At 37.8% G+C, this 13699-nt stretch overlaps 1 protein-coding gene across 2 annotated transcripts; it reads left to right on the top strand.

Annotated features, from left to right (window-relative positions):
* Positions 1-3453: 3453 nt before the first annotated feature.
* LOC115757286 (CBL-interacting serine/threonine-protein kinase 23) lies at positions 3454-10982 on the top strand. Of its 2 annotated transcripts, none has more exons than XM_048284926.1 (15): positions 3454-4188; positions 6084-6146; positions 6309-6380; positions 6459-6566; positions 6675-6755; positions 7068-7121; positions 7206-7331; positions 7823-7912; positions 8066-8185; positions 8285-8410; positions 8835-8951; positions 9195-9251; positions 9353-9427; positions 10137-10219; positions 10661-10982. In XM_048284926.1, exons 1-15 carry the CDS (start codon positions 4009-4011, stop codon positions 10938-10940), a joined length of 1632 nt encoding a protein of 543 aa, XP_048140883.1. In that variant the 5' UTR covers positions 3454-4008; the 3' UTR covers positions 10941-10982. The 2 variants fall into 2 exon arrangements, with proteins under 2 accessions (XP_048140883.1, XP_048140884.1); XM_048284927.1 differs by having other exon boundaries at positions 3458-4188; positions 10137-10215; positions 10661-10907.
* The last annotated feature ends 2717 nt before the right edge of the window (positions 10983-13699 follow it).

The raw sequence follows: 13699 nt of genomic DNA on the forward strand, positions 1-13699 counted from the left end.
TGCTCTAAAATCGTCCTAACACGAGGAATGGCTCACCTCCACTCGTGAAAAGGAGGAAAACCTACAAAAATCCACCAAGAAGGCAATAACCTACCCTACATATGAGATGGACCGGTTGTCATATATTCAGACTTTTGGAGAAGCTTAGAAGGGTTAAGATTGCTCATAGATCATGCACGTTTGATTTGTCTAAATAAAACAATCGGAATGACTTAGGAATGGGAATAAATTTTCAGTAATCCAAATGGCAAATAAACTTTTAAATTATCGTATTGTGGTTTTAATAATTTGGGAATCATTAAAAAATTTCATAATAATGAAGAGATCACTGGAGATTCATTTCAAAAGTGGCCAAAGAAAGGAAGGTGAAAAATAAGGAATGAGAGAGATATTATGTCATATTACTTGATTTAATTGTTCACTTGTCATAAATATTTCGGGTGAAGTATACTAGAAATGCCATAAGTTGTGTACGGTGCTCATTTTAGTGCTAAAACTTTCAAAATGATCACTTAAGTGGAAATTTTTTTCGAAAAACGCTCACTTACATGCCAATTCTGATTTGAGCCAATGTGGCTTGCCGAAAATCTTACGTGAGCTCTTTTTTATTATTAGCTAAGCCAACATGGCTCCTAGAATTTCACGTGGACTTCCACATAGGCTTAAACTTAAAAATTAACTAAAAAATTCTAAAAAAAACTAAATTAAATAGAAGGAAAATAAGCTGAATTTTTTCCTTAAAAAAGGGTAAAGTTTGGTTCAGCAGCGAGGATTGTGCAAATCCTTGCCGCCACAATCCCACCATCGCCGACAAAGGCCGGCGAGGATGGGGATTGGCCGGCACCTCGCCACCTTCAAGTCAAGCCTCACCGTCGTTGGGGAAGGCCAGCCACGACGAGGCTCGACCTCGCCTAGATCTGCGAGGTTGGGCCTTGCGAGGCCGGGCAAGGCCTCGCCCGCTATCGACCGGGGTTATCAACCACTGGTCGGAGCTCAATGACCCTCACCGACGATGGTAGGCCAGCGGCGGTGAGGGCTATGCAAGCTCTCGTCACCCGAATAAATCCTAATTTTTTTTCTTTTTTCTTTTATTTTCACCTTACTTTTCCTTTATTTAGTTATTTTTAAAATTTTTAGCTTTATAGTCTACGTGGAAGTCCACGTGGCCAGAATTTTATAAAGAATATGCCACGTCATATAATAAATTTAAATGTAAAAGCCACATATTTCATTTGACAGGATTTTCTCTCATTTGGCACTTAAGCAATCGTTTTTCTCCGATTTTGGCATTTAAGTAATCATTTTGAAAGTTCTGACACTAAAGTTAGTGTCGTACACAGCTTGTGGCACTTGTAGTGTGCTTCTCCCTTAATATTCCTCTTATAATTTTCTTCTTCTTCTTTTTTTAAATTTTTTGTTAAGTCATGGGTATTCCTTCTCGTTCGTTCTTGTCTCTTCCACTTCAGTGAAAACATGGCAATGAAGTCTTTTTCATTTTCATTATTGATTACCATTCCTTTATATTCCAAGTTACCATACACTATTAACTAACCGGAATGAAATCTTATTCATATCTTACTCTTCTCATTCCCAATAAACAAACATGGCCTTACTTTTAAGGGTTAATACCACGAAAACTCCTAACTGGTACACCCGACAAATTTACCTCAAATTAATTTTTTGATAAAAAAAAACCCAAACTAGTACACTCATGAAAAATTTACCTCAAACTAATTTTTTTACCATAAAAAATTCTTGAATTAATACACCTATAACAAATTTACCCTCTATTAGTTTCCGTTAAATTAGGTTAATACCACAAAAAATTTCAAATCAGTATACCTATGACAAACAAAAGGTAAAAACCCTAAATTAGTATACCCGTCAACTACCATGTATCACTCAACTCAGTAATTTGACGGAAAAATTCAACGGAAATTAACAGAGAACAAATTTATCATAGATGTGCCACTTTGGGACTTTTGGTGGTAAAATAAATTACTCTACGGTAAATCTGTCACAGTTTGATTTTTCATGGTATTAATCCTATTTTTAATTGAGAGCATTTTGAGCAACTGCCCTCACAAGTTCTGCAAGCTCATGAGAAATTACAGCGTTTGCATCATTTATTGTCTAGTCGTTATCATTGATACGTTGCTTAAGGAGGTAGAGCTGAATACAAGAAGTTGAGGAACTCTAAGGAGGTTTTGTATAGACAATAGTCAAGAGTATCCAGCTTAGACTGGGGAATAAAAAAAAGGCTCTCTTTCATAAGAAGGTTAAATTTAGAACTTCTAAAGAACTCTGTTAGAATTCTGTATACTGAGGATGAAAGGATAAACTGAAGGCCACAAACACATTGCTGTGGAGGCTATGAAATACAATGGAAAGTTGATCGTGTCCTCTGGTGTGGTGATAAGGGGCGTTTTGCAATTCAGATTTAATTCATTCCAAGCTTCTTCTCTCCTTGAACATGTCACTCCATTAGAAGTTAGAGCTTTTCTTTGGAGCATGTGTGGAGACAAATCTCCGGATTCAGATGACGTACTCCCCATATCTTTCACCGATACTTGGTCGGTAGTTGGTGAGGAATTCACTAGAGCACATTATTGATTTTTCTCCTCTCAAAGCGAATGAAAATGTGAATCCAGATGCAGACCAATTTCATGCTGCAATGTTATGTACAGAGGTGCATAACTAAGATCTTGGCTAATAGGCTTCAGCTAAATTTGCCCAGCCTCTATCGGTCCAAGTCAGTCTGCATTTGTAAACGATAGGAGCATTCCTGAGAATGTGGTCTTGCTCATCAGTTAGTCAGACATTACCATTGCAAGAGAGCCTCTGCTAGAGCTATGGTAAAGGCAAAGTTGATGAAAGCCTTTGACTCAGTCATCCGTGAGATTCTTTTGTCTGTTTCCAAAGAACCATCCGAGTGCCTGAGGGGCTTGTTCACCCAATAAGGCGTGCATGACTTCTCCTCAAGAGATGGAAAAGTCATGCACGCTTTTCCACCATCACAGTGACAAAGAGATGATCAGATAAAGGGTCTTACTGTCTTAACCCTTTTCCACCTAAGGTATATATATTTTGACCCCGACATAGATAATAAAACTCGATTGCAGTTCCATCTTAAGGTTTAGAACTTTCAGTGCACTTATTGATCAATCTTTAAGGAGTTTGTAGAACACGGATCAAAAATGAAATTGGAACATTTGCAAAAATACTGTAATTTCACCTGCAATTTTGCCGTATGTTATTCGTGATTGCCCAATCATGACTAGATATTAGTTTAAGGGTCAAATCTATCATAGAAGATATTGATTTGGGGCAATAGTGCAGGGCCAATTTTGTAATTTCACCAAATTGAAAAGGTAACAATACAGATTCGAGGAATGACCACATGAACCTCCCTCGTAAGAGCACTGTCCTATGGAACATTATTAAAATGTGCAATTATTGTCCCAACGTCAATCGCATCGCCTGATTCACGTCCGGAGAGTCAAAGGGATCGACGCTCATCGCAAAACTTCTCATTTCCACATACCGACTCCCCAAAAGAATTCCGTCCCAAATCTTCCCCACGCTGAAAGTTCTGACAAAGTTTGAATCTTTGACGACAAATCAACCCGATCCATCAAAGCTTCCCGTCCGGGTTTCATCCCTACTTCGTCGCGACAGAGCCATTTCACTCGCCGGGTTCCTCGTGGCCTTTTGGGTAACGAATCTGGGGATTCTCTTTCCTGGGTTCGGATTGGTATTTTTCGATACGTTCCGGGTGATTCTCTCGCGCCCCTTTTTGATGGGCATCTTCTTTTTGGCTCTGAATCTTGGCGTTGAATGAAGCAAGAGAGAGAAATGAAGGTGGCGAAGACGCAGGTATGGCAGCCATGCAAAAAGAAGAGATCTTGATCCGCCTGCTTAAGCTCGAGCTTGAATTGTGACTCTTGAGAGAGAGGGAGAGTGAAGGACGAGTTTTAGACAAGGGAGAGGAAGGGAGAGGGAGGGAGGATGACGTCACGAGGGAGCACTAGCGGGAGGACACGAGTCGGGAAGTACGAGCTTGGGAGGACTCTGGGAGAGGGGACTTTTGCGAAGGTGAAGTTCGCGAGGAACACCGAGACGGAAGAGAATGTGGCCATCAAGATCCTGGATAAAGAGAAGGTTTTGAAACACAAAATGATTGGTCAGGTATGGTATTTTCTTATTTTTTTCCCTTAAAGTTTGATAACGTTCTTGTACGATGAGATTATCATGCGTTGGCTTGGCGATGAGTATTGTAGAACCAAAGTCTACGGTGATTACCTGATTGGGGTAGGATGGTATGGTATGGTGGGGACTATGGCGGCTCGATGATGAGATTAGTCGGGTGCTAGAAGAGGGTCCCCGCCACTAGCAGTAAAAACAAACAAACAAGAAAAGAATATTACACAGATGTTGTCTGATCTTTTTTCTGGTTGAGGGAAGATTGTAAGGAAGTGGGACGCGCGGCTTACTGCATTCTTATCTAAGCATATTGAGTTGTTTAAGTTCGAGGTAATCTTGCTTGATGGATCCTTTAAATGGAGATCATGTGAATGGATGGGGAAATGCTATTCGTGATGTGAAACTTTGATACTTTGCCTTTTTAAGTATATCCTCATATCCTGATAGTGGTGATGTTATATATACAGCTGTTTCATCCCATTATCCAGGTGTGCTGAAGAAAGAAAACCGGGTAATAAACGTACTTAACATTCTGAGTTGAACCATTTTAGTACTGTCCAAACAGGTAGAGGCAGGGTAGCTCATTTGAAAGAAGAAAATTGCATCTCAAATCGATGATGGGAGGCTAATTTTTTTCTGCCATTCTTGACTAATGAGAAGCAAATAGATAATGTACGAACAAGAATCTTATTATATTTGAGGAGGTGACATGGCTGATATTGTCAATCATCCGTGCAATCCTACAGGAATGTTTTTGCATCCTTTGGTATTTGGTTCTGTAACACTGTTCTGTTGGCTTTCTCTCCTTGAAAGTATGCTCACAGGGCACATTTTTTGTTGGAGTACGAAATCAATAGATACACAGTTACATCTGAGTCTATCATGGTAGACCCTTGGAAAATGCGAGATTTTCGCATTCTTTGGTATTTGGTACTGTAACACTGTTCTGTTGCCTTTCTCTCCTTCAAATTATTCTCACAGGGCACATTCTTTGTTTGAGTACCAAATCCATAGACACACAATTACATCTGAGTATATCATGTGTAGACCCTTGGAAAACGCGAGATTTTCGCTGCCACTCTGCCTCTTTGTAGTTATTGTCATTAGTGTTGGTGGTAGCTAACTATTACAACAAGTAATTTTCCTTTCCCATGCTTTATGGCTGTGAATTTTAACATCTCAAACTGGCAGAGTATCTTACGTATTATTGTTAGTTCTGGGGAAATGGCTTGTCATGATTCATAGTTCAACAATAATACATACCCATCATGTCAATGTATATATAGTTTGATTACGAACCCTGAAATTTGGAAAAGTAAAAAGAGTTGGTATTGTAAACTGAAAAACGTGCTTTTATCTGGAAATGGATCAACAGAGCAAATTTATCTTACTCTGGCCTTTTGATTTTGTGCTATTTTCTTTGAAATTGCTGATATTTCACTTGATCATTCATGATCACTCGTTTGTTACAACGGTCCTTATTACAGGATAGGATGATGGATTCTCTCTCTGTAATCACATATGTGATTTGCACAGTCACTTCTGCAAAAATATAAATCATGAGTTGAACAGTCACTAAATCTTTTTCAGGAAGATTCAGTGCTGTATTCCGTGCTAATCTGGCTTCTCTGCAACCAGAAGAAGCTAGTTAGCCATTGCTATGTCTTTCTATGTAATAATTAACTATTATGGTTTGTGTGTCAACTAAAGATACTACTATTAAACATCCTTCAATCTCTTCATATCTTTTTACATATTGGTATTACATTGTTTGTGATGCAGTTTTTCTCTTCTTCAAATCAGAAGATTATGTTGCTTGATTTTGTGTAGCATTGTCTTATTGATGTTTTCCATCTTCTGTTGTTGTTTTTTTTTTTCAGATCAAACGAGAGATTTCAACGATGAAATTGATCAGGCACCCAAATGTCATCCGCATGTTTGAGGTTTGCATAGCTACTTTTTCCCTTGTTTCTTTCGATCATCTTACTGACCTCATGATTACATTTTTACCTTTTTATGCCTGGAACGTAACTTGTATGCTTATTTATGTTTTTGGTTCTTACGTTTTCATGACAGAGTGATTGATGTACTTTAAACTGCTGTAGGTGATGGCTAGCAAGACAAAAATATACATCGTGTTGGAGCTAGTAACTGGTGGCGAGCTATTTGACAAAATTGTAAGGCGATAGTTGCAAGTTCATGTTTCCTTTCAGTTACAATTAGGTCTCTGACCTATCTTTTACTTTACGAGCCAGGCAAGTAAAGGCAGGTTGAAAGAAGATGAAGCGAGAAAGTATTTTCAGCAGCTCATCAATGCTGTGGATTACTGTCATAGCAGAGGCGTCTTCCACAGGGACCTGAAGGTGACATTTCTCTTCTGATATGGTGATTGTTAGCATGTACCTTGTTCACAAGAGTTGTACATTAAGTACTCAGTTTTTTCATTGATTAACTTGGTTTGAAAATCACAGCCAGAAAATTTGCTGTTGGATGCTAATGGAAGTCTTAAAGTTTCAGATTTTGGACTGAGTGCCCTACCTCAGCAAGTTCGGGTAAGATTTGGTTCATCACTCCAGTCTTGTAATCATTCATACACAAAAGGTAGCATCTTGCATGCACACCTTTATTATCTTATCGGAAGTTTGAATGGCGGTACCATTCGTAGGATCTTTGTTTTTGTTTGCACAGCACGAAATTGGCTGAGAGCTGCTTATAGTAGGATGTTCGGCAGTGATATGAAACTAGCACTTGTCATTGATTTACTGTATTACCAACTCTTTCTGGCATTTACAGCTGGATAGCATCAGGCATACTTTAAGTCATAAGACAAGTTCTGAAATCTGTTCCTTCTCTGTGTTCCTTAGGATGATGGACTACTTCATACGACTTGTGGAACACCAAATTATGTTGCTCCTGAGGTATAATAAGATCTTCTGCAAATTTAAACTGCAATTCTTGTTTGCCATTAGGCATTTACTTCAATTTGCCCTCCTCAATTCCAGGTTATTAACAACAAGGGCTACGATGGGGCAAAGGCAGATCTGTGGTCATGCGGCGTGATTCTGTTTGTCCTTATGGCTGGCTTTTTGCCCTTTGAAGAATCCAACCTCATGGCATTGTACAAAAAGGTTGGCGCTTCCTACAGTTATTATCAAAACAGGAATTTAAGCTATTAAGTCAGTTTGGGGAGAGATTAGAGATATATAATCCGAAATCTAATCAGTGTTGTGGTTATGCCATGAGGATAGTCATAGGAACATGGTCACTTCACATGTTATAGTTTAATTTTAAAAGCTAAACCTCAAATAGCTGCGCAAAGAACTGTAAAGCTTATTTCATTCCAGAAGAGAATCAACAAACCAATAAAATATCAAAGGATCAAAAAGATTTTATACAAGTACATGTATAGCTTTTATCAGATCCGAGAAGTGAGAGCTTATGGTGGCTGGGTCATGTGTATCAGCAAGTTGCCAGTTGGCTTGTCATTTGCTGCTTTGGAAGGTTTTATTCACCAAAATCACTGCATCTTTGCGCTTTATTTTTGCCACAATTTTCTGTTTTGCTTGTATTGCATCCGTCACAAGTGAAGTTGGCTGTATCAGATTCTCTGTCATTGCAGATTTTCAAAGCCGACTTCACATGTCCTTCATGGTTCTCCTCAAGTGCAAAGAAGCTCATTAAAAGAATTCTGGATCCTAATCCATCGACTGTATGTAAATTTCTTGTTCTCTCTTGCTTTTTCTAATAATTTGAATGTGGTAGGTTTTCTCTTATGCTTTGAGAAAGGATAGGAAGGTCCTATTTTAGAGACTTCTTGTTCATGTTTCATTTGCTTTAACATCTCCATAATGGCATGGAACAGCGGATTACAATTGCAGAGGTCATTGAGAATGACTGGTTCAAGAAAGGATATAAACCTCCAGTTTTTGAACAAGCCAACGTGAGCCTCGATGACGTGAATGCAATCTTCAATGAATTTGTTGTAAGATTCTTTCCTTCAGTTTTCAACATTTTGCCTTGATATTCTACTAGTCTTGTGGCATCAGAATATGACTCAAACTTGACGTGTTCTTGGCATCAGGACCCACAAAACCTTGTAGTGGAAAGGCGTGAAGAAGGGCCGGTGGCCCCTTCCACTATGAATGCTTTCGAACTCATCTCTACATCGCAGGGTCTCAACCTTAGTACACTTTTTGAAAAGCAAATGGTATGTTTGCTCATCTCTGAGATGACGATGATAATTGGAACATTTTCCTTATGTCTATGAACAAAGATGAATCTCTTCCTCTGAGACCTATGAATGCATTTCCACCATTGCTAATTACTCTATCAATGAAATTGATTTGGACTCTGTTTCTGTGCTAAATGAAGACTAGGAGTAATTCAGGGTCGTTCTTCGTTAAATTATCACTTACTTTGATGGGTACTCATGCTCAATACAGTAGATCTTGCCATTGTTACTGATTCCAAGCCTTGAGTCACTCAAAACAAAACATTTTGAATGATTGTTCTGTTCATCTTCCAACAAGCATTCCTCTTTATTGTGCATTTTACCTTGTTTTTCCATCATTGATAGTTGAAACTAGATCAATCAGTGAGAAATTAGACAGCTGATGTACCCTATATTCTAGGGACTTGTCAAACGCGAAACAAGATTCACATCAAAACGTCCAGCTAACGAGATAATTTCGAAGATTGAACAAACTGCTATGCCGTTAGGTTTTGACGTGCAGAAGAATAACTTCAAGGTATGCGATGACCCCTCTCTCTCTCTTATCACCCCACTTTCTTTACGAGCATTTAGCTGGAGCCATCTTTTGTTTGGCACACTAATGACCTGTTTCAGTTTTATATTAACGCCATTCCTGCGTTGACCTGGTTTTCGATGTTCATAGTTCTCTCTACATTATCAGCTGAAGGAATATATTGGAGAACCATGTAGAATTCAAAAGACCCTAAACGTTTAACCTACGCTGGGTTTCCTGTTGCAGATGAAGCTGCTTGGAGAGAAGACTGGACGGAAAGGTCATTTGGCTGTTGCAACAGAGGTATGCTTTTTTCCTTTTATTTGGGGTCTATGGTGATCGCAAACAATTCTATGCTAAACTAAATCACTTATTCGTACCAAGTGACAAGCTCTTGTTTTTAGATTTTTGAGGTGGCCCCTTCACTCTACATGGTTGAACTGCGGAAGTCTGGTGGAGATACACTGGAGTTTCACAAGGTATGAGTTTCAATCTCAACATTGATCTTTAGGTCAATAAATTATTTGTACTCCATTAAGAGGTTCTTTTATCATTATGCTCTCCATATATTGTTCCTTGTGCAAATTACTCTTTCAAATGGATGTGGCATTTCTTACACAGATTCATTTTGAAGATAGACCTTATTAATTTTGTAACTCGCAATTTTTTTCTTTTTTCCGTCCTTTAATTTATTTTTCTTTGATTGAGTCTCTGACGAACTTCATCTATGCAGTGTGGTCCTTCAACACACACCAATGGCACTAAGTTGGTCTAGCAAATTATGATGACATCTTTGTACACAGATCACTTAAATGGAAAATCACAAAACCCATCCTCAACTTTGCTCCCTAAGATGAAATACTCTCCTCACATTTTAAGACCTGCACATTGTATATCCCCCAACTGAAAAGTACTCCAATGCTAAAGGTGAGGATGGTAATTGTAGGTTTTGAAATATGAGAAGGGTATTTGGTCTGAGGAGTACAGTCGAGGAAGATATTTGTAATTCTCAATAGCTTGAAATAAAAAAGGGAGAGATACATTTCCTGAACAAGTTACTGGAATGCAGACTTTTGTTTGTATCATGGTCATGTTTTATTTAATTGACTCATAAAAATTGAAGTTTCCACTTTTCTCTCAAATCAATTTGGGTCCCAACCTTATGCACCACAAACCAATTTTCTGCAGTTTTACAAGAACCTTTCAACTGGGCTGAAGGATATTGTCTGGAAAACAGATGAAGCAATTGAGGAAGAAACTGTCGGTGGTAAGTGTGCTGCAGATGTTGGGTGTAAATTTTCTTCCCGTTTTTGGTTACATGGTATTCGGTCTTTATTTGCCTTAAGCACATGGACAGTTTCAGCACTTTGTTTCTGTCACGTAATCATCCTCTAATTGCATCTTAGACAAGGTTGCAAATCGTGACTTAGTGCGATCATTTGGGTTGCCTTCTATGCTTGCTTTCCTAGTAGATAAATTAAGTTGAACATGAATCAAATGTTCATGTTCATAACCCCATTCCGGCACACATGCACTCACTTAAATTATTTCACAAATTATGCATGCACCAAATGCGAGTGGTTTCTGGTATTTGTCTGAACTGCGACATCATTAAACCCCGCCTTCAGCCAATTGAGACACTTTTTTGATTAGTTACTGTCGAAGGCGTGTGACGAATTGACTCCTCTTTCGTGTGGTTTGTCCCGTTACAGGTGCCGTGGATGCCAGATCTTGATGGTTGTTTACCACACATGCTTAAAATGTTGGTGGACAAACGAATTGGCTTGCTCTTTGCTTTTTATTTTTCTGTACTGGGTCGAAAACTTGGTATGTATCATAGATCAGACTATTCTTGCTTTTCCTGGCTTTTTCGCGTGGAATTCTGTGAATCATAGTAATGTTGGATTTGAAACTTTCTCTATATATTTGTGTGCCGCGCATTCCGCCATTGACCATTCATCTCTAGGCTTTTTTGTTTCCTTCATGACATGAGTAAAAAGGTTGGTCTCTACTTTATATGTTGAATTCACTTTAGTTTTTTGTGTTTTCAACCTGGAATTGAGAAAGAAGCAACTGAAAAGACAAAATTGGGAAGGGAATTCAGATTCCTTGGTTGTCCGACGATGGGGGGGGACCAGCGATCCCCCGATGTTATGAGGTGAGGCCCCAGAAGCCCTCAACGTCAGCGGGGTCGAGCGTGCCCTCTCCCCTCATCTCTCTCTCTCTCTCTCTCTCTTAGAGTGTGTTGTTGGTGTACAAAGAATCGAATCAAAGTTCCTTAACTCGTTTGCATGAGGCACGGAAGATCCCATTGATCATGCGTGAAATTTAGCTGATGAAAGGGAGAAAGAAACCATTCTGTAGGGTGCTGAAAAGTCTGGTGCACGGTATGGGAGTCTTAAATCTTTCTTAAAAAGTGCAATTTAATCTTAAAATTTTCAATTGCTTTGATAAAGTCTTAAATCTCTAGTGAAAAATGCAAAAAAATGCAATCAAGTCCACGGTAAAAGTGCATTCTAAATATGTTATGTAGGCAAGTTTTAAGTGAAGCTAAACAATTTTAGGCACCGTTTTGTCGAAAAGATTTGGACCGTACTTTTTTAGAAAGGTTTGAGGCTTAATTAAATCAATTAAAAAACTTTCGAACTAGGTTGCATTTTGAGCGTAAGTTTTAGGAGATTTGGACTGTACTTTTTGAGAAAGGTTTGAGACTTAATTAAATCAATTAAAAAAATTTCGAACGACGTTGCATTTTGAGCGTGAGTTTTAGGACTTTTTATGTAAATTTTCCCGTGGCAAATGATACCAAAACCCTTGAACAAAAAAGACCTCCAGATCTGTTAATTAGGTGCACATTCTCCCATCCTCTTAATCTTTCCAATCATACTCTCCTGCTCTATTCTCAAGTTTATGACGAACTTCATTTTTTTTCTGACTGTAACCGTTGATGCCTTTATTCAGTTGTATTTGCATGAAATTGTGAGGCATATAGTCGATGTATCACTTGAATAGGTTCAAAAATTGTACGAAGTTGTTCGAAAAATACGAAAACTTCATATAATCCACTGAAATGATACGAATTTTGTTGTGTCTTTATGCATTCGATGATTAGTACGATTAAAAATCGAGATCTCTTAGAACGAACCATGATGTTTTTAAGTACTTGACTCGTAGTTAACCATAACCGGCTCAATGTTATATCCAGCCATGTTATAAAGCCGTGTCTCAAATTGTTATCCCTCGTGCTTTTCCGAAAATAAAAAAATTATGCACTGAAAGATTTTTTTTACAAAAAAAAAAAAAGGGATGGGACAGACCAAAGCTTATGATGATTTTTCGCTTATTCACGGTGTAGAATAAACAATGATACAAATTATTCACATCTCATTTTCCTCATAAACTTAGCAATGTGTATTATTACATTATTAGCTATTTCTGTAACAAAAATACATCTTCATAATCGTGATAAATACATTCGCTAAAAATGAAACGAAATTGAGAAGGAAAAAAGAAAAGCAAAACCATCATAGTAAATAATAAGGCTAACAACCCTCATACCAAAAAAGCTTAAGTAGCTGGAATAGAGAGCCAACAATGTATATATCAAGTGCATTTTTGCTAACAATCAATTGATATACGATATACATTGTTGACCCATTATCCTTACAACTTGAGCTATTGGCTTGAGAGTCTGATCGGCTTCTGAAAATGTTTAATCGGGATTCTCAACGTGGGACAAAATTACTAATTACCATCATAAAGGCAACCCTCTCTTTCATTCATTTCTCATCTTATTTCCCCCTTATTAATGGAGCCAACGGTTCAAAGATCTGGACATCATTATTAGTCATTTCTGTAACAAAAATACATCTAATTACACTAGTTAAAAATGGAACGAAATTGAGAAGGACATAAGAAAAACAAAACCATATTAGAAGATAATAACGATAATAATAGTCCTATAAAAAAAGCTTAAGGAGCTAGAAAGAGAGCCAACAATGAATATCAAGCGCATTTTAGCTAACATTCAATCAATATGGTTGATATGCATTGTTGGCTCATTATCGTAACAACTGGCTTAAGAGTCTAAGCGGCTTATGAAGATGTTTAAATGGGGTTCTACAAGCGATGTGGGACAAAACCAACAATTTCCTCTTATTTATAGAGGCAACGATTCAAAGATATGGGTATCATTATTAGCCATTTTCTGTAACAAAAATACATGTAATTACATTCAATAAAACTGGAGCGAAATTGAGAAGGAAAAAAGAAAAAACAAAACCATCTTAGAAGATAATAAGGCTAACAATAGTCCTACCAAAAAAGCGTAAGAAGCTAGAACTGAGAACCAACAATGTAGAGCTATTGGCTTGAGAGTTTGATCGGCTTATGAAGATGTTTAAACGTGGTTCTACAAGCAATATGGGACAAAATTGACAATTACTGTCATAAAGGCGTCGCTTCTCTTCTTTTATTTCTCATCTTATTTACCCCTTATATGTGGAGCCAACGGTTTAGAGATTGGGCACCATTATTAACCAATTCCATAACGCAAATACATCTAATTACATTCGATACAAATGGAACGAAATTGAGAAGGAAAAAACAAAAAAAAAAAAACCATCTTAGAAGATAATAAGGCTAACAATAGTCCTACCAAAAAACTTTAAGAAGCTAGAACGAAGAGCCAACAATGTATATCAAGCGCATTTTAGCTAACAACAAATCAATATGCTTGATATACATTATTG

Source organism: Rhodamnia argentea, chromosome 9 (assembly GCF_020921035.1).
Source record: "Rhodamnia argentea isolate NSW1041297 chromosome 9, ASM2092103v1, whole genome shotgun sequence".
Lineage (NCBI taxonomy): Eukaryota > Viridiplantae > Streptophyta > Magnoliopsida > Myrtales > Myrtaceae > Rhodamnia > Rhodamnia argentea.

Bases quoted from the DNA above. Each gene is read 5' to 3' on its own strand.
- LOC115757286 (XM_048284926.1), top strand. From the start codon at position 4,009: ATGACGTCACGAGGGAGCACTAGCGGGAGGACACGAGTCGGGAAGTAC. The intron at 7,913-8,065 runs GTATGTAAATTT...GGCATGGAACAG, and splicing joins TGGATCCTAATCCATCGACT to CGGATTACAATTGCAGAGGT. The intron at 8,411-8,834 runs GTATGTTTGCTC...CCTATATTCTAG, and splicing joins CACTTTTTGAAAAGCAAATG to GGACTTGTCAAACGCGAAAC.